At 48.2% G+C, this 19,784-nt stretch overlaps 5 protein-coding genes across 5 annotated transcripts; 2 read left to right on the forward strand and 3 right to left on the reverse strand.

Annotated features, from left to right (window-relative positions):
- Positions 1–4,514: 4,514 nt before the first annotated feature.
- BDW43DRAFT_317057 (uncharacterized protein) lies at positions 4,515–5,022 on the forward strand (the record flags this gene model as incomplete). The annotated part of the gene is made up of 2 exons (XM_032048450.1): positions 4,515–4,798; positions 4,866–5,022. The coding sequence occupies 2 exons, from the start codon at positions 4,515–4,517 to the stop codon at positions 5,020–5,022; spliced, it is 441 nt and encodes a 146-aa protein (XP_031894029.1).
- Positions 5,023–5,398: 376 nt separating this feature from the next.
- On the reverse strand, positions 5,399–6,715 carry BDW43DRAFT_324133 (FAD-dependent oxidoreductase; the record flags this gene model as incomplete). Its single annotated transcript, XM_032049895.1, has 2 exons — positions 5,399–6,652; positions 6,698–6,715. The coding sequence occupies 2 exons, from the start codon at positions 6,713–6,715 to the stop codon at positions 5,399–5,401; spliced, it is 1,272 nt and encodes a 423-aa protein (XP_031894030.1).
- A 4,501-nt stretch (positions 6,716–11,216) lies between these two features.
- BDW43DRAFT_294700 (putative MFS transporter) lies at positions 11,217–13,790 on the forward strand. Its single transcript, XM_032043982.1, has 5 exons — positions 11,217–11,482; positions 11,538–11,563; positions 11,616–11,901; positions 11,970–12,384; positions 12,433–13,790. The coding sequence occupies exons 1-5, from the start codon at positions 11,308–11,310 to the stop codon at positions 13,058–13,060; spliced, it is 1,530 nt and encodes a 509-aa protein (XP_031894031.1). The 5' UTR covers positions 11,217–11,307; the 3' UTR covers positions 13,061–13,790.
- Positions 13,130–14,541, reverse strand: BDW43DRAFT_324136 (uncharacterized protein). Its single transcript, XM_032049896.1, has 2 exons — positions 14,275–14,541; positions 13,130–14,217 (listed from the first exon to the last, which is right to left on the reverse strand). The coding sequence occupies exons 1-2, from the start codon at positions 14,525–14,527 to the stop codon at positions 13,199–13,201; spliced, it is 1,272 nt and encodes a 423-aa protein (XP_031894032.1). The 5' UTR covers positions 14,528–14,541; the 3' UTR covers positions 13,130–13,198.
- Positions 14,542–15,183: 642 nt separating this feature from the next.
- BDW43DRAFT_317061 (fungal specific transcription factor domain-containing protein) lies at positions 15,184–17,194 on the reverse strand (the record flags this gene model as incomplete). Its single annotated transcript, XM_032048451.1, has 5 exons — positions 15,184–15,748; positions 15,804–16,145; positions 16,199–16,369; positions 16,418–16,575; positions 16,646–17,194. The coding sequence occupies 5 exons, from the start codon at positions 17,192–17,194 to the stop codon at positions 15,184–15,186; spliced, it is 1,785 nt and encodes a 594-aa protein (XP_031894033.1).
- Between the last annotated feature and the right edge of the window lie 2,590 nt (positions 17,195–19,784).

The following is a 19,784-nucleotide window of genomic DNA, read 5'->3' on the forward strand; positions in this document are numbered from 1 at the left end:
ATCAAATACAAAAAGAACTAGTATTACCCCTACGTTGAGGAATAGTATAGACATTATAAGAAGGAGTAGTTCTCTTTACAAGAAAAAAAGGCAAGGAGCTTAAGAATCAAATTCAGCGGGCTAAGATTCAGATAGAAGGGCATGGAGTCCCATTCAACCCTGAAGCCACGTGATGGCTAGGAATATGGCTAGACAAAGGCCTAACCCTGAAGGCATATTACTACACCTGCCTACGCGAAGCCCGCAAGGCAGAGGCGCAGGTGCAAGCTCCCTGCCAAGGACAAGGCTTAGCACCAGGCCTAGTATAACACATTCAGGTGGCTGCTGTACAGGCAGTAGCTCTATACGGAGCAGAGCTCTGGTGGCAAGGTCAAAAGGACCGAGTTAGGGGTATCCAATATATGGTAAATCAGCAGGCACGCTTAATTACAGGGATGCTAAAAATCACCCTAATTGAGCCACTTATCAAAGAAGCAGCTCTGTACCCAGTAGAAGCCCTGCTAGAGAGGTACCGGAGGTAGTATATCCTAAGATTACTGGGATTGCCTAAGGGCTATCCAGCTCAGGCTATTCTACCGGTTAGCTTTTTAGCTTCCGCACGGGGGACTGCTACGCACAGCCCGGGGGACAATCTATAGATAGCCAGACATGGGCAGAAGGCCCTAAGGCACGTAGCCTATAGAACCTAGGCCAGTATCCTAAGGATAGGTCTCTCAGCAGGATTTAAAGAAGTAGTGGAGGCTTTTCCCAAGGTATTTCCAGGCACTATACTAGTGCCTGCAGAAGAAGCCCCCAAGCAGGCAATGGCTCCCTATAAAGGCCTGACAATATGATCAGATGGATCACAACTAGAGAATAGACAGACCGGTGCAGGCATTGCACGGTTAGAGCCCTCAGGCATGTAGAGGACCAAGCAGATACCGCTAGGGCAAGGAAAAGAGATATTTAATACAGAGCTAGCAGATGCCTGTAAAGTACGAGAAATAACTGAGCAGCTGGGATATAAAGACTCTATTAGAGTTCTATTAGATTCCCAAGCAGCTATAGCCCGGCTGTGAGATAACAGAACTGGCCCAGGGCAAAATTAGGCAATTCAGGCCCAAAATACAGCCGAAAGGCTTGAGATTCAAGGATGCAAAACCACTATTTAATAGGTCGCAGGCCATCAAGGGGTTCCAGGGAACGAGAAGGCAGATCAAGCTACTAAGGTAGCGGCAGGAAAGGCCCCAGAGATATACACAGGAGCCTCAGTCTAGCATATCTGCGCAAAACATGTACTGAGGCAAACCAAGCCCAGAGACAACAATGGCTTGTACAGGCCCTAAAGAAATGATCCTACGAGGCCTAACAGCGCTACTAACCCCAGAAAAGATAGAACTAGATCCAGTGGCAGGAGCAGCACTAAAACAGCTCGCTCGCTGATACTATCAGCTTAAGATTGGGCATGCAGCTATACTGACCTATCTGAATCAAATAGGGGTCCAAGTCTCACCTAGATGTCAAAGCTGCCAGGCTCCACAGGGAACAACAGGCCATCTACTGGTGGAATACAGACAATTGCGCCACCAGAGACAGGCTCTGTACAGGGCCCTAGTCAAGGCAGGAGTATCGCCACCCAGACAGGGGAAACAGCCCCTGCCTAGACACGTGTGTCTGTCATAGCCAACGGCTCGATACAGACGTTAAACTTGATTAATAATAATAAGAAGAAGAAGAAGGTGTAAACTTCTCGAAGTAAATTTATTAGGTAGGGCATGGTTTTAGCTACTGCTGGTATATATTTATTTTATCCTTTTACTCGATTTAGGCTACGGTAATATGGATCCATGTTTTGGGTGAGGCGTTTAGGATGCCTATAATTCCCTAAAGCTCTTTCCCAGCGCTCCAGGATACTAGGTTCCTTGGTGAAAAAGTGCATTAGCATCAGTTCAACAGTTTGGGTGGTGCGCTCCGATTGTCCATCTCTCTATCGGTGCCACGCGGTGTAGTTCCACTGTGCGCCTAACTGATAGAACATACCTTTCCAAAATTCGCTCGTGAATCGTGCGTCGCGGTCTCCAATCGGCTCCTTGAAGCACCTCAGTCAGTGCTCGACCCCCATGTCTGTGCATTCCATCTCGATGAGCTGGGAATGAAACCATATAACTTGGAGGCCAGTTACCGGATATCTCGTTCTTTGGTATCCCGGTCTTCGTTGATGATTCTTCCCCCTTGGACCCTCCCCCTCTCTGCAAAACCGAGTAAAGTTGCTTCCAGTAACCGTGTAACATTTGTAGTGCCATCGTTAGCTAAGACCGGCGTATTGCCTTTCTCCCGCATTATCCTTTCAGCCAATTGCGCCTTCCCGGTAGCATGGAGTGTTCGAGCCGCTGTAGAGTGAACACCGAGTAGCATGGTACTTGGGAGCTCACAATAATAATTATGCTCTTATTGCTCGCTGATCAAGTTCAATGCCAGCTCTTCAATGCTATCATCGACAACCAAACATAGCGAAACGGTGATCCTGGGGACTTTCGGTATTCCTCCAGCGGCAATAGGCCCTCAGCTAAATATCTGGCAAGTCGAAAAGCAGCCAAAACCCAAAGGCCACGTACGCTTGCCCATAAACACATGAGATTTTGACAGGCCTCAGTGCCATGTGGTCCTGGGACTGCCTGTTACCAGCGACAGACTCCATCCAGGCCAAAGGTGGTACAGAGCTCTCCCAGAACTTTTCGTGTCATCTTTAGAGTCCTCGGGCCAAACCTCGCTAGCTTTTGGAGGGCTTCTTACTCAATACTTGCTAAATCAGAAGACATATCTCTCACAGATATAAAGGATAAGCCGCTTGCCGCTGGCGGAGACTGGACATGGTGATGCGTGGGGTGTGTGGAGGACGGGAGGAGAACAAGTGTGTTGTCTGTGAATATAAAGACAACCCCGATGACTATTCGATATTCATTACACTATCACTAAACTAATACCATAAAACCACGAAATTCAATTATAACTCTAGTAGTTGCATACTATAATTTGTCTCTAAAGGAATGGAGAATAATGATTCACCGACTCTCGTTGCAGGTTCTTTGATTCATCCTACCTCAATTGTGAAATCTAGATCAAATAGATTATTGGTTGTCTTCCCTACACTCTCATGTATGTTAATAGAAAAGAATCTGGGGCAGTCCGAATCTAACGGCTAATCAATGATTAGCATGGTGAGACAAGCTCATCGTTCCGTCTTGTATCTAATATTTGTCTTTTAGGGGCTAGACTCTACAGAAGATCTAACTAATTGTCCATTGCTGGCATTCAGGTAAGCCTCTTGCTGGTTACACGGTGCCGCAGAAGTGTAGAACTGGGAATCTCACTGACCGGCCGCAGATGCTTGCATTTTGCGTACGCTAAGACATTATGATGCTTTGCGGACCAACTAGGCACCCCTGTCTGTAAAGTGCAGAGTGGTAAACCTACACCGACAACGACTGGTGGGCCATTGATTGTCACACTATGACCGTTACAATCCCACGAACCGCAGCCTTGTACTCTCGGAGAATATCCTCTAAGAAAGGAGTCTTAGACCTGGCCTTTTTGAGCCTCGTATTTGCAAACCTCAGGCTCTATGTCCATGAAAACATCGCAGGAGAAGGCAACCCAAGACAAAAAAAATTATCGAGGGTAGCTAGGGCATTGCAACTATTCCACCGAGTTGGTCGCCTCACAACACAATCACACAGATGAAACACGCTGGATATACTCACAATAGAGGGCTACCAGTTGTATATAATCTAAATTGACAGGCTCAGGCTTATGGGTTATCTAAATTACTTTGATCCTCTCACTGAGAAGTACAGGCAGGAATAATCCAAGGCCTACAAGCTTTGCTTCGGGGATATGTGTGACTTGCTCTGCGAGCGATATACCGGCCGTGGTGGATGCGGGCATACTATTGCTAGAGATTACCAGCGTTGCCGTGCTGCCTTTCGACGTCCGAATATGAAACCATGCGTACCGCCAAGCGGAAGGATGCGTGATCTGGGGCGTGTCATCGATATAGAAAATGATTTTCTAGATGGCCCATGTCCAGTCTGCAGAGGTGAAACACCACCAAGCTCGGAAGGGTCTGAATTTATGGTCATCGTTTGAACCCCTGGTAAGAGCGTGAAGCTAGGTACACAACCAATATTAAAAGATCCTCAATTTAGTGCGTATCTAAGCGGGCCCAGCAAGGAAGAAAAAGCCTCCGAGCAATATTGATGGAGGACAAGAAGCGGGGAATGACCTGGAAGGGCCATACAGGAAAAGCCAATGGAATTACGATGCAAATGAACATCGATGTCTCTATTTATGTTGCCTTGCTATTTGCTCCAACAAATGCATTTTATCCTACTTATCCATTCTATTAGTTTCTCAGCTGAACTTGTCTCCAAGCAAACATTGAAATAATTCCCGGCCAAATATATAAGAGCAATCAACCCCCCCGGTCAAATCGTACAGCCCAACCCTATCTTTCACAAACCCCTACCAGCATCAACATGGATCGACCAAAGCGAGTAATCCTACGCTTACAGGAAGCCGACCTCGATGAGGGAGACCTGTATGAACCTGTTCGACTGTATTTCGGAAAGATGAACCGCCCAGTCCAGGAACTTGAAACCAACCGTCATTTTATCCACATCCAACCCCCGAACCCCCATATACCACAAGTCAACCCCAAATTACACGTTGTGATTGACCTCGAGGCCGAAAAATTCTCTGGGAAGCTTAGTGCAGATTTTCCCCACGAGATATATCGTGTGCGTCGGATTGACGGCACGTTGTGCGTTGATTCATCCATCCTTTCTTTTAATACGAAGTTCGTTGCGTGCAACTAATACTTGGCCTAGGGTGATGTATGCTTTCAAAGACGGGGCTTGGTACCAGAACTTTGTTCGTAAGCTTCGGTCAATTATCGACGATGTTTATCCTTGGGGGACGATAAAAGGTGATCTCAAGCGTTCAGGTGGCACGGGTGCACAGGCCTGTGAGGCCTGCGAGAGCTGAAGTGACACAAAATCGAATCACTTTATGGAGGACTCGAGGTGGACTATGCTGGCTTCAGTAATACGCATGAGACAAAAGTATTCTCTAGAATATTGGCAATTGGGTGCTAAATACGAAGAATGTTGCCCAATCAGCAAGATTAGGCTTTCCTACCGTTGAGCTTTCTTGTGAAATAATGGACGCTTTCTTGACTTTTCCTGTGGCATTGAAACACTTAGAAGTAACAGTCTAAACCAGTGCATTGTGGAAATAGGGCCAGTATTCTAACCCAAGTCAAATTTGTATTCAGACCATCCAATAGGGTGCAAACAGCTAACTAAGCATTTGAGAAATAAAAGAATCTATCACTAATAATAAGCATAGAGCAAAAGCCCCTTTAGATCTTCTGCTCGTCGATATCATAAACCATATGCCTTTGTCCATTTCCCCTCTTCTCCAACCCTAAAGCCCATGAAACCCAGAAAGCCGCCCCAACCACAACTTCCTTTGCCCACAGGCCCCAAGGTCCAGTCTTCTTCCGCACCTCCACGTTTCGTGCAGCAAGCTTGTAGACCTCGTTCACTCGGGGTCTCCTGATCTCATCAAACCTCTTATATGCCTCCTCCACAGACTGACTCGGATCCTCTAACAGCCGAGCAAGCAGGAATGTATCTTCAAGTGCCATGGAAACACCCTGACCCGCATGCGGCTGCATAGCATGCGCAGCATCCCCAAGCAGCATACACCTCCCCTTGTGCCAAGTACCCCCGAGAGGAAGCCGGTAGATAGGATAAAATTTGATAACATCAGTACCATCAACGAGCTGCCTCAATACGTCCCCCCAGTCCCCATGCACCTTTTCCAAAATTCGATGCATATTCGACTTGAAACCATCCACCTCTTGCAACCTCCGCACCTCCCACCCATCCCGACTATCCCCTGACTCAGGCAAGGGCACCTCTTGGGATAGACCCCAGTACACCTCATCCCCCTTCGCCGTAGCTAGCGTGGCCATAAACATCCCCTCCTCCGTCAACGCTACCCCCATTCCCGAAATCCTCGAAGCTGCAGAAGCATCCAGACTCTCCGTACGAACAAGCGAGAAAAGCGACGAAATCCCAGAGTACTCCGGTTCCTGCAGGGGATCGACATAAATCCGCCGCACGAAAGAGTGAATGCCATCGCATCCAATTAGGATATCCGCCTGGTCAATACTGCCATCTGAGAACGTCACGGTTACCCCAGATATTCCGTTGTCGGCAATAGCAGTTAGGCGCTTGTTATAGTGTACCGGGATCTGGGCTTTGTCTACCGCGCCCAGGAGAACGTCTACTAGATCCGTTCGCTTGATGCGCATATACCCGAATCCGGTCTGCGCGCGTGCGTAGCTGACCATGTCTTCTTGTTTGGCGACGATACCGCCCTGTGCGGAGTGGACGACGAGGTTGCTGTGGCTGCTACCTCGTGTCTGGAGGGTGTCGTAGATACCGAGGCGGTGGAGGAGCCGCATGCCGTTGGGCATAATGCCGATTGCACCGCCGAGAGTGGTTGGTTCTGTGCGTATTTCATAGATGGTGCATTTGATGTTGGTGGTTTGGTGGAGGCGTAGGGCTGTTGATAGACCGGCTGGGCCGCCTCCGATTATGATTGCCTGGGACGGTTAGAGAGCATAAACAGTTGATATGTGAGGACATACCTTTCGATGTTGAGGCATTTTTTAAAGATTTGAGATAGTATTGAACCTTGCATTCCTTGGATTTCTATTTCTCCGCGTCAGTGAGTTGATTTTATACTTCCATTCTCCGGAAGGTCCGCGGGTGGTCCGCGGTGCTAATTGCCCTTTAAGACTAGTCTATCCGCGGACAACCAGCACTAGGAATCGATTTTCTCAATGTTCTTGGGTACACATCATCTTAAAAAAGTGATGTTTTAGACCATTCAAGGCGGTTAAAAGGATCTTAAAATACCAATGATGTCTCCTATATCATCGCCAGAACATGTTTAGGCTGGCAAACTTTACCAGTTTTTCACTCGCCTATGCATCTCGACAACAACATATCTGTTGAAGAGTGAAGCTTTAGAAAGGTAAGTATGGTGTTTATTTTAGTGTAAACAGGAAAGCAAAGGCCATGAGTTATTTTGTTGCTTTGATGTGTGAATGATCTAGTTCCTTTGATTGTTTTTCTTGTGGACTTCGTCTTTTGTGGCTCTACCACAAACATACTATTCCCCATTATGACATCCACAATATTGATCAATGCAAGTCTACTATCGCTGTTATTAATGACACCTATGACTCCCTCACATTGTAGCTCTAGAAACTAAGCCGATACCACGAACGCTTAATTGTACCTGAGGCGAGTACACATTTGGGCTATGGAATGTGTATGCCTTATCCCTATCGAGCTAAGACCATAAAGATATGAAATCCAGAACAGGAGAGATCCACGTGGTGTTAATCCAAGAGCTGGATTCTAGCTAGTGAATGTAGTAGGATTGATCCATGCTTTTTGAGGTATTATGTATTGGGAGATGGCATAGGACCTTCCTTTTCGAAGTTGTTAGGAGAATCACGGGGAAACCTGGTAACCAACATTTGGGGTATAAAGGTATAAAGCCTTGCCTTCACACCAGCACTGTTTAGCGCTGATCAGAGGCTGAGAAGACCTGAGGAGGGTTGCAGAGGATGCAGCTCACCTTATCAACGTCCAATAAACGTTTGCAAGGCGCCACTAGTACCCTTCCTCAGGCTCAGCTGAGCATCCAGCTACCCCCGGACCATTAGTAGCAGCAATTCAACCAGACACTCCACACTACGCGTGTCGTACCCCAATCTACTCCCCACATCTGTCTGATTCCCACAGGCAGTCGTCAGATCACACATCTCCTATTACAAGAAAGTCAGTGGTTCGCCGATCTGGTCCATGCACATCGTCTCTCCACTTAATTAACCAGAGCTTGGAATATGAATTCACAGTGTGGGGCATTTCGCATTGGACCAGGTAATACCTTCAGCCATCCATGTTGCAAAAGCAGACTTCTCGAGGAAACCAGACGTAACCCCCGTCTATAGCCCAGCCTGGTCCTTAGTTCGGCATTTGGATGTTGCAATTGCCCAATCTCTGGTTGGCTGGTGATCAGGGGGTCTCAGGTCCGCATGTGGCTGGCACTAATATCTGCCCCGCTGATATGTGGGGTGAGGGCTCAAGAACAATATTCAAGGATGGCTTCACACACTGTAACAATGGTGTGAATACCGAGCAATCAAGTCTCATCTGAAGTGAAGATGAACTGGCACTTTAAACCATGAATTTTAGCCTTTTTTGAACATATTTGCTCCAGATACTGCTCTGCACACTGTGTGTATCAGGGAGGTTTGCTAATGCTAACCCGAGTTCAATCGTACCACCAAAGATTCTACATCCTACACATCCCCCAGGACATAATCCTCTTGAACTTCGCCACCTTATCCCGCGGTCCGACCACTCTTCATATTTTGCAAGTAAGGGTAAGGCAGGTGAGAAGCAGATCCAACTGTCATCCTGGACCATCTCAGCTCATATTCAAAACGTAGACTGCTCCTTGAATGGATTCACAGTCTGCTTTGAAAATGAGAGAGCCAAAGATGCCGCACAGGACAGCCGGTATCTCAAGGATGAGAATTCCCTTATCATTATTTCTCCCCATTTCCCGGGGTGTCGAAGATACTATCGAGAAAGAACATAGTGGCAAATCGTGTCATCTCAACTGGAGTATAAGAATGGATGCACTCACGTCAAAACAGAGGTTTCCTTTCCAACTATCATCCAACGTGAAAATCTCCGCTTTGGCCATTTCGAGGCCCATATGGGGAACTCGATAGACGATCTAAGCCAGGTGGGGTTATTTGAAGGGCACTGAGGACATCTCTAATAAGAAAGATACTCCTGATCGGTTCTTCGGCGGAAGTCCATGAACATCTTTTGTCGAGTTAGCCTCGCAGCAGATCATGGCCTGTGAAACCGGGCCTGTTTATTATGGGTGTATCGATTTCGGCAGCGTTTTCCATCTAATAAATACAGCCCTCGGCCATGGTATTTCATCTATCAGCAATGGATTAACGAAAATGCCCAAGCAGCCTCTCACGTATTGCAAAACGGCGGCAAAGAGCTAGAAAGGTTCATTAAAGATCCTTTTGGTTACGAATGGTCATTATCCGACTCACACTCGTGGAGTTTTAACTTTGGGGCCCCAAACTCGCTTCTACAAAGTCTCTCTCCCATTTTCGGTGTCGATAGCGGCCTTCTCTTGGTGGGTGATAGTCCGCCGTCTGGAAATTGCAGTTTGACAACTGTTACGCAAAGGGAGGCCTTGCAATCACGGGGGGATATCCCTTTCAGTTTGCACCAGAGGAGTCGATAAAGCCGAGTTAGATGCCGGGTTGGACTTGGACTCGCGTTTGGCAATCTCCGTGACGCTTGAGGGCATGGCCAAGCAGATCGATTACAACAAGGAGACCTTCTCTTGGAACCCCTTAGGGTTAGAATCCCTCAAGTTATCAGTGTAGGACCACAGGTCACTTTGAATGCTGCCATGGGCCTGTCTGCTTCAGGGAGGGCTTCTATCGTAGTTGGAGGATCGCTAAAGATAGAAAATACCCGTGCTAAGTTGGACCGCAAACAGATGACAGGCTCTATTGAGAGATTGGACCCAGAATTTACCCTAATCACCAATGCCAAAGATGGTTCTTCATCGGTAACATTGAGTTTTGGTCTTCCCCTGGGATTTGAATTTGGAATAGATATTTGGCGAGAAGTGGAAAGCTGAGGTTGGCTTATATGATAAGATCTATGCGGACGCTACTGCTCCGGCCTTTACAGAAGAGGATTGCCCCGGAATCAGCATTGATCTCGGTGTCAAGAGCAAGATCTACCTCGGTATACCAGGGAAGCCCAGCGCACTCATTATCAAGGATAGCACCCTATTATCAATGCAGCCGATCTGTATCAGATATGCCGGTTTTTACACCGAACTTCTAATAGCCCAGGATCAACGTCGAGCTGACAATTCATAGGGCATATCTATTAACTTCGACGATCTAGGCTTTCAGCAATTCGAGACTTTCCCATCCGAAAAGGATACTGTTGAAGTACTATACATGAAGAAAACAAAGACGACGGATCTGCGAGATCAATTTGCCAGAATTTGTGGAATGCAGGATAAGGTGCTCACCGATGTAAACCAAGCCGCCGCTCTTTATGTGGGCAAGGAAGATGGTTTGTATCTTGTGCCTGCGAATGATCCCACGATAGCTGAGGGTGTCGCTTTCCAATATCTTCCAGATGTATCAGACCCTTTGTGTATCAGGGATGGCTATGGTGGGTTCTTGAATACAGACGGTGATGAAATGGATCAATTTGGCACGAGTAGCTTGCGCTCCTCGTGGCTGGCCAGGTGCCGGCCAAAGCAGTGCAGATGCAAGTATTATTCCTTTCGCAGGACTAAACCTCTATCCCTTCATGTTCTTTTCTTTTCTTCTTTTCCCCCTTTTTGTGGTCTCTTCGTTCACTTGTCAGCTTGATATGAAGATGGGCAGCTAATTGGCCAATTATAGCACATTGCTCGAAGTTGCAAGAGGTGAACCAGGTGGGACTGGTGTACTTGTTGTACTAGACGGGAAAAGGTACATGTCCGCAGCCTTGTGGCATGTTATATACCCCAAAAATGGGGTGTGTGTATTTGGATGGTTCAGGAATGATCGAGGGCCTGATGAGCCGGTTGAATCGCGGTGGATTAGATGAGTTCATCTAAGGTAAAGGGCAGCACTGCCAGCCTCTTTATGGTATCTACACTACGGGATTCAAGCTCAATCAGTCAAGATTGCGTAGTTGGTTGTAGGTGAGAGCGTGGGTAGTGAAAAGTGGAGGGTTGTGATGTTGATACGGAGAAATGCAGGGGAGAACTACGGTCGTTAAACCATTTATATCCTATGTCATTACCTAGGACTCCGGTTATAGTTTGAATGTTAAATAGTACTGAAGAAGTATATCTATCATTGTGTAGACAGTGAGATACAAATCCAAGCTAGTCCCGGGAAGGAAACAGATGCCTCAGGAACAGAGTCCTCCGCACCAGTAAAATCCTGCGATGAGCCCCATCGACCTCGTAAACTTCACTGTTAATGTTAATTAGTGTTGAGGCCTCTCACCGGACTCGCCCTAATTCGTAGATGGCCGGTTGAATTAGTGAAAATTCTTTCTTCTTCCCTGTTGGCCTTCATAGCATGTCACAGGGAACATTGACTTGCTAAGGACACACACGGTCAAAATGATTCAAATGCCAAGTGCGACGGCAGAGCGCCCTCAGTCCCCTGATGGCCCGACATTCGACAAGGATGCCGCTTTGGCAGTTGTGAGTGAGGAAGCACAGGAGGTTGACCCTGCAGTGGAGAAGCATGTACTGCGCAAAATCGATCTGTTCTTTATGCCTGCCATGTTAATAGGTAAGCTTTCATTTCAAATCTTCTTCATTTGCACTTATTGACATTTGAGGGTTAGGATATGGATTTGTATACTGGGACAAAGTCAGCCTTTAAGCGTTTCTATTTTTATGAGAGTTGGCGCTGACCCTTTTAGGCTATCTTGGGAAGTGCCTCTTTGTTTGGCATGACCACTGATCTAGAGCTACTAGTCATGGATCATTCCACATCACCCCCGTCAAAAGACACCTCACGGCTCAGCTGGGCAACTTCTATCTTTTATTTTGGGATGCTGGCCGGCTTGTACCCAATGACATTCATTCTCCAACGTTTCAAAACGCAGTATGTATTCGGCCCGATTGTGATGATGTGGGCTGTCACTTGTGCTGCTACCGCAGGGGTGAAATCATGGCAGGGCCTTTTTGTGCAGCGATTTTTCTTAGGTATGCTTCCCCCCACATGACGATAGTCTCGTTCCGTTAGTATACAATGTGTCTGACAGGTATTCTAGGCTTCGTTGAAAGTGTAGTTCCCACCGGTTTCATGACCATTGTGAGTAGCTACTATACGCAGAGGGAACAGGCCATGCGTCAGGCATGGTGGTTCTCTGGCACTGGATGGTTCACCATCATTGGTGGCGCTTTAAATTACGCGTTCGGCCAAATCAGCTCTGGTGCCCTGAAGCGCTGGCAATACATCTACATTTTTGCCGGTGTGCTTACTTTCTTTTTCGGGCTGTGGTGCTGCATTATGCCCAACTCGCCTGTCTCCGCATGGTTCTTGACCCCGGAGGAACGCGTCGTCGCAGTGGAACGACTTCGCAAAGGACAGACTGGTGTGCGGTGCCAGAAGATTAAATGGGATCATATCAAGGAATCATTCTTAGACCTAAAATTGTACCTCGTTGCGATCATGATGGCTGCAGCGTGAGTATATCCATGTCCTTCGAAAGGTTCCTTCTCACCATCCCCCAGATATACCATCAACGGCGCCATCTCTGGGTTTGGTCCCCTCATCGTATCCACGTTTGGCTTCAACACGCTGGATTCAATCCTCTTCCAATTTCCCGTCGGCGGTGTCTGCGTAATATTTATCCCCTTATGCGGTTACATCTCATCGCGCATTCCTAACACGCGCATTCCTATGTTAATCACTTGTTGCCTTCCTGTCATCGCTGGATGTGTTATCATCTGGAAGTCAGAATGGGGATACCAACCCGCGGCCCCGGTGGTGGGCTACGCATTAACCGGATTCTTCGGACCGGTTGTCAGTCTGATTATTACCCTTGGTGCCAGCAACGTAGCGGGCGCTACAAAGAAAACGATCATGGCAGCAACGGTATTTGTCGCTTACACGGTCGGTAACATCATAGGACCGCAACTCGTGAATAGTAAGACTGTGGACCAGCATTACCCTGAGCTATGGACCGGCATGGTAATTTGCTATTGCATCACTATTGCTGCTGCAGTAGCGTTGTATTTCGTGTTGTGGAAGGAGAACCGCCGTCGGGACAAGATGGATCTTGACGAGGATCAGCGGGATAAGCTGGCATTCCAGGATCTGACTGATAAGCAGAATCCGTTCTTCAGATACGTTCTATAATTGCACCCCTAATCCACATCGCCATATACCCGCGATAGAGATAAAATAGAGCTAGAGTTAGAATATAATCTCCCACCGTATATCGCAAATTGGGTATACGCAAGATTTCCGGTCGCAAAAAGAGTAAATACCAGACTATCAACTCTCCGAGTCCTCCCAGAGATGATTCTGAAAGCCTGTTCCATCATCGCCCGTTACCACCACCCACATCACCTTCTGCGCAATGCGACTCTCTCTCTTCTCGACCCTCTGCAAGCGTCGTTCACCCTTCTGCAGCACCTTCGTGACCCTCTTCTCCCTCTCCTTGACCAGCTTATTCAATGATTTATCCAGCTTCTTCAGATCTTTCTCCAGGTCATCCTGCACAATCCCCCTACCCTGCAAGGACTCCCCCAAAGGGCCCTGCAACCTCTCCCTGGCCCTAACCCTAGCAGCCTCCCTCGCAGCCTGTACCTCCTCAATCTTCCCATTGATCTCCCTCTCTGCCTCCTCCGCCTCACTCAACCACTTTCCCGCCTTCTCCCTCTTCCCAACCAGCAACTGATTCTGCCTCTCAGCAAACCACTTCTCCTGCGCATCAGTAGCCCTCTTAACCCAATTATCCTTCGCAACGACCACCCCTTCCTCGACAACAACCGGCGACACAAACTCCTTAAGCGCCTCTATCCTCCTCAACTGCGGATCATATCCACCACCCCCCTTCCCCTGCTCCTTCCCCTCCCCATCCCCCTCCAAATCCCCAAACTCCTCATCCCTCCCCACAGCCCCCAGTTCCAAGACATCCCCGGGAATCCCCACCTCCCCCATCATAACTCTCGTGCGAAGCACCTGCACCCTCAACCCCCTCGGCCTAAACAGCTCCTCGTTGGCCAACCGCATATATGCCTGCGTCCGCATCTGAGATACCTTAATCGACCCATACTCCGCCGCAGCCTGGACCCCCAAACTGGCAATCTGGAACTCCAGAAGCGGGATGAAGCCCACCAGCGCACTGGTCGCTCCAATAGCCTGGATGTACGGGTTCGCCAGCCAGACGTCGTTGAGGGCGTCGATGAAGGCTAGGAAGTCTGCTTTGGAGATGCCGTGGGATTCCAGGGCGGGTGCGTAGGCACGCAGGAAGGGACGATAGATTGTCCCGTGAATGGTGTGAGAGATTTCTTTTTTTTTTTTTTGTTAGTCTGGTTCCAATTGATTTTGGTCAAGGGGAGACGTACGGGGGATGACGATTGGTTTGGGGAGGATGGTGGAGGGGCGGTAGGCGTAATCTGTTGTTTGGTTTTGGATTAGGGTTTGGGGGGTGTAGGGTGGTGGGGGGTCGTTGGTTATATCCGAGTCGTGAGGTTGTTGTTGGTCGTCTTGTTGGTTGTGTTGTTTACTGGTGTTGTCAGGAGAGGGGTCGTAAAGAGAGGTGGGGTGTTTTTCGTCTGTTGGGGGGCGTGGTGGGAGGGGAGGTCTTCTTTCTTCCATTTTTTTTTTTTTTTTGAGGCCGGCTTAATACAGCTGCGGGTGTTTACGTGGATACTTATAGTCTTAATCTTTTGGAAGGTTTTATACAAGTGTGTGTATATCATGGCATGGCCTTTGCGAGTTGGACGTCGGCGGATTATGCGCGTGGACCAATCAGAGTGCTTTCTGATAAGTCTTAAGTCTTATCTGATACGGAGATTAAGTTGTGTTACATTATTCTTCCCAAATTGGACGACCGGATGTACGTAAACCGTCTTGCAGATACTCCTAATGCCAAGGTCTCCCTGTGAAACTAATACAGTAATGAGTTTAAGTCATACACAATTTGTGGCTACGAGATACTGAAGCAAGAGAGCACCACCAAAGGTAGTGTTCAAAATTGGTGCGGGGGGGGGAAGAGTATACCTATATATTAGGGCAAGTCCTTTCAACGTGATTGTGGATACCTAATCTGGGAGACAGAAAGCGGTCACTGATATTAGAGATAGTGAGCGCGGAAAGAAACATATGAAAGAAGTCAAAACAAAAGGATCACACAATCGCTATGCTGCGCAAGTGATCATTCAGTCTATTAAGAACCCAATAGTAACGCCCCAATATCAATGCTAGTCTGATAGTCATAACACGTAAAAATCAGTAATTCTTGTCCTCCAAAACTACTCCTCCTTCTTGGGTTCTTTTTGGACAATACTGAAATTATCCCATTTCTCCAGGAACCGATCCATACTTACATCGGAAGGTCGAGACTTTCCCTGCCGGATCACGGTTGAGAAATGTGGATAAAAGCTGCTAAACTCCTGAGCATCCCTATCACGCCAAGTCTCTGTCTCGAAATCCACGAATAGAGCGTCCGTTTCCTCCGGTAAGTTTACCTCCATCTGTTTGGCGGTTACCTGGATCATGCGCATGATGCCCTTTGCTAGAGCGAAACGGCGAGACATCGCCCGGGCGAAGATGCACAGTTCAACGAAGGCCTTTCGGTTTTCAAGGACGTCGAGTGCTTCGAGAAGAGTGAAAAGACCGATGCTTGTCCACTGAACGGTAGAGGGGGCCATGCGGTCGATACCCCATTTCTCGCGGTGGGTGCCAAGGATGTGGGGGATCCGCCTGGCGGTTGAGAGGCAGAGGTCCTGGGCATTCTTTGCGGTCTCTGGACATAAAGTGCCGCCGTTAGATCGGAGGAATCCGAATATCTGCATGACAGTGGTGTGGTAAAATAAGCTACAGTCGGTGTTAGCAGTCTCACTGTAGGTACAAATTGCACGAATAAACTGACTGCAGGCTTAAAACATGCGGGACTTCGGCAGACTCTAGTTGTAAGCATTCCGGTAGATTCGCGTGCCACCCCAGCAGCTGCTGGTATATGTCATTGATAATGGTCGGGATTTCACTCTGAGGCGGACTGTTCTCAGGGTCATGAAGGGCTCTGCTGATTCGGATCGTGATACAACAAAGGTCACACCACCGGTCAAATACACAATTATGGTGTGCCCGCACCGGCTCCATCGGTCGAGGATAAGGAGACCATACATCGTGACGGTCCTCATGGTCGATGGGGACACGCGGTCGGGAGGGGGGGTTAATCTCTATATGTTTCATCAGGGACACCGTTGCGGTGCTTTCAACATTCAGTTCAGCTGTCTTCAAAATGGATGGGAGTCCTGAACGTACGAAGAAATATTAAAAGCCCCCCAAAGCGTTCGGTTAATCGCATTTTCAACTCGCCGAGCCGATTCCGTTTGGGCTACTCGAGGTGGGTGTGACGCGGTATATTCCTTCGCCGCTTGCATGGCGAGATCCATATACACCCATCCAACCCGGTCTTTACCCATCAACACAAGGCTGAACTATATTAGTAAACGGTCAACACGAGTAGCTACCCACACTAACCGAATAAATAGCACTAGGAGACCTTGTATCGTCGGGATGCTGTTGGGAACACCATTGTCCTCTGCCTCGAGCAACCGACGAGCCTCTTCGTAGAAGTGGTTGCCGCGAGAGTACATATCCCCGGGGACAGTGAACACGTCGGCGTAGTCGGAGTAATACTGACGAATCGCACCAATCAATAAAAACCCTCGTATACTGAATTTGAATAGTACAAACTACGCTACATACACTCGCCTCCGAAAGAATGGCATTCACCAAAAAAGGCGAACAAAACCGACAATTCACATCACCTGCCTGCATATCGCGGATGAAGGCGTCCTTGTCTAGCCAGTCAAACCATGGGTAGGTCCACGTCAACCACAAAGACACTAGGTGCGACACGAGATCGTCGTCATCGGTAACCGTCGTCCACGGCTTCGCGGGAACTTTGTATACGGGTATGTCGACGAGCCGGCGGACTTCAAGCATGCGTCTAGGAATTCGGGGCATATTACGTTCCTCAGCTTCATCGTTGTCATCGTCAGAGGGCCGGGTGAGCTGATTCTGGAACTCGCGCAACTCGGGTGACCTTTCGATTTCAGTGCGAGAGAACTGCAGCTCTAAGAAAATCGCAATCTCATCGAATGAAGCGTTGCTCCGAATCAAGTTCAACAACTGTGCAACACGTGTATTTTCGCTCTCGCGTATGGCTCCTAATAAACGTAGCAAGGTATCTTCTGCTTGCTCGAGACGGTCCACTTTTCGTTTCATGGCGAACTTTCGACGCATATCCGCCATCTCGTCAACGACACAGTCAATGCCATTGATGCTGCAGTGCTCACACGGTGGATCACCTCGGCACTAGAGGAGTCAGCTCAAATGTTCGCCTTTGACCAGCCAGCCATAGACCTCAACAACAACCATTTAAATGCAGTACAGGAAGGAGAGAAAGGGGAAGGGAGGATCGAGTTATCGCACCTTGAGCTTTTTCAATTTGCACGCTCTACAGGCGGTAGTCTTGTGCTTTCGCCCGCGAACTACATCGTCACTGGAACTGGTTCGTCTCGAAAGTGGCCCAGGAGTCGGTGCAGGGGGACGAGGCGACGACGACGATGACTGCGACTCGGACATATAGAGGAATGGCGAAGGCCGGTGGGTCGGTAATGGGACAGGGAAAGGGCAGATGTCAGAGGCATGAAGGGTGGAGTTATATATATACCTTGGAGCTTTCCTCAAGTACAGTACATACAGATAATTGTAAGAGCGAAAGTACCGCGAGACGGTACAGATGCATACTATTTTATAAAAGGCTACTCCACCGAAGCGAATGATCTCAGTTTCAGTCAATTCCGCGGCCCCACGACAGCTTTCTCATCCTCCTGCAGATCCCCAAATCTCCACTCCGTATCGGCAGGAACTGCCAGCCAATCACGTGCCGCTCCTTTGGGCCACTTGTGCCCTAGCGTCGATACTAGTTGCCCAAAGTCTTCATCTACTAACATTTGAAGAATTCCGGCCTTCGTGATAGGTTCCAATCTCATGGGTGGTTTTTCTTTGACAGACGGCAGACTCCTAGTACAATACCATGTTTCGGCCGTACAGGCATTGGTATAACCGTCTAATAGGTGGCCTGCAGGGGGATTGTCCGAGCATTTGCCTTGCCCTAACTTAGCATCCGAACTAATGAAGTCTAGAAGCGCCAAACAACAGGTGTATTCCTCTACCGGTCCTTTAATGGTATCCCTTCCGTTCCTGAAAGACGGGCCCTACAGGGATGTAATCCAAATCATTGAGGGCAACGCAACCCCACCGTTCCTATGCCTCACGTGGAGGATATCACTTCATCATTCTAGAATGCCGCCGGCCCACAGGGGAGTTTTCCCACGTTTGCCACCCTCCATCACTTGATGGACTTCCGTCCACCAATCGATGAACCGAATATGAATCGATGAATATATCGATATTGGGCTTTCTGACCGGTTGCATCCGTACATCTATTCGAGGGTGGTAAAACACAGCCTCTCGCAGTACGAACGGGTAATCTTTGCCGATGTGACCGATTTCACCTCTCATTGGGCGATCTATTCCGTTCCGGTTGCTAATGTAACATGCGGGCAACAGAAAAAAAAAATTAGCATAGTGAAACAAACCTTCCGACCAAAATCATACTATTGTTTTAGTGTCTCTTCTTTGTCTGTACTAGTACCATGACTTGTCATCGCCAAGATTCTTTGCGTGAATTGTTTCAACCCAATGATACAGGTTCGACCTTCCCCATTTCGTAGATCAAGGACCCCGGAGTCTGTCCAGATTGAACACTTTAGGTAAACTTTTGCCACGGATTCTGGTAGATGAACTGCAATCAGTGGTCAATGACCGGCGCTATGCAGAATATAGTACTTGTGCATACAGATCCTCATTGATCTTCGCGCTAAGGTCAAATGGTGTCCCGAGCGGGCAGCCCAGCGCCCATCTTTACGGTATTTGACAGGACGATCCATGCCAGAGGTTCTCCTGGAGTGCCTTACTAATAATGTCTTGACGCACCGGACCGGGCTGTGTGGTTGGTATTGTAGGGTTCCGTTCTCTTAAATTCTGAACCTAGCGTGTTTATCCCTTCGGTAGATAAAGAAATAGATTCTCAGATGTGTATCTGTTGGCATCTCACTTGTGGGAAGTCCCGATTACGACTCGTAACTCGTTCGAGTAAGGAGATCGATCAGTCAGGCCTAGGTTTGAATACGGAGTTTACAGCCTACGAAAGAAACCTTATCAGGCGAGTCTGCGCATGTATGAATTGTAAGAAGCGGTGTTGTGGACTTCTTTGTATGGTTCTTATGGCGTCGCACTCTATGTATACGTCACCTGGTAGCATCTCATCGCAGTATAGAACCATTATTGTCGTGAGGGATACACACGGTATGTGCTCGCCTTACGCGGCGAACACAACTAGTGCCTCTATTAATCTACACCTATACTTTCCACGGGATGATTGGAGTACCCCTTGTACGGTAGGATCATGTTAGACCGCATCTTCTCCCCGCACTTTAGTTCCCGGTACCGTCGTCGGACAGCCTAAGCGTGTATGTACGCCATAACACAAGGGAAAGTCTATTAGATATTTCTTTGCTCTTCATCGGACCCTCGGAATTCTTCATTCGCCCAGTAACATTCCTCTCCAGAGGGCATGGTTGGGTTGATGAATCAATCTGAACAACTCGTGTCTGTTTTCGATAGATAAAGCCAGTGCTCCCATAACACCATGATTTTCTGAAAAAGGAAATCCCCGCCGATGGCCCTATAAACGCGTCCGCGTTAATATGGAACTTATCTCCGGTCAATCCTGTGACTATCGTCGGCCTTAGTCGGCAAGGTAATACGTAGAACT

The sequence above is a fragment of the Aspergillus alliaceus genome (genome assembly GCF_009176365.1).
Source record: "Aspergillus alliaceus strain CBS 536.65 unplaced genomic scaffold BDW43scaffold_96, whole genome shotgun sequence".
In the NCBI taxonomy this organism is placed as follows: domain Eukaryota; kingdom Fungi; phylum Ascomycota; class Eurotiomycetes; order Eurotiales; family Aspergillaceae; genus Aspergillus; species Aspergillus alliaceus.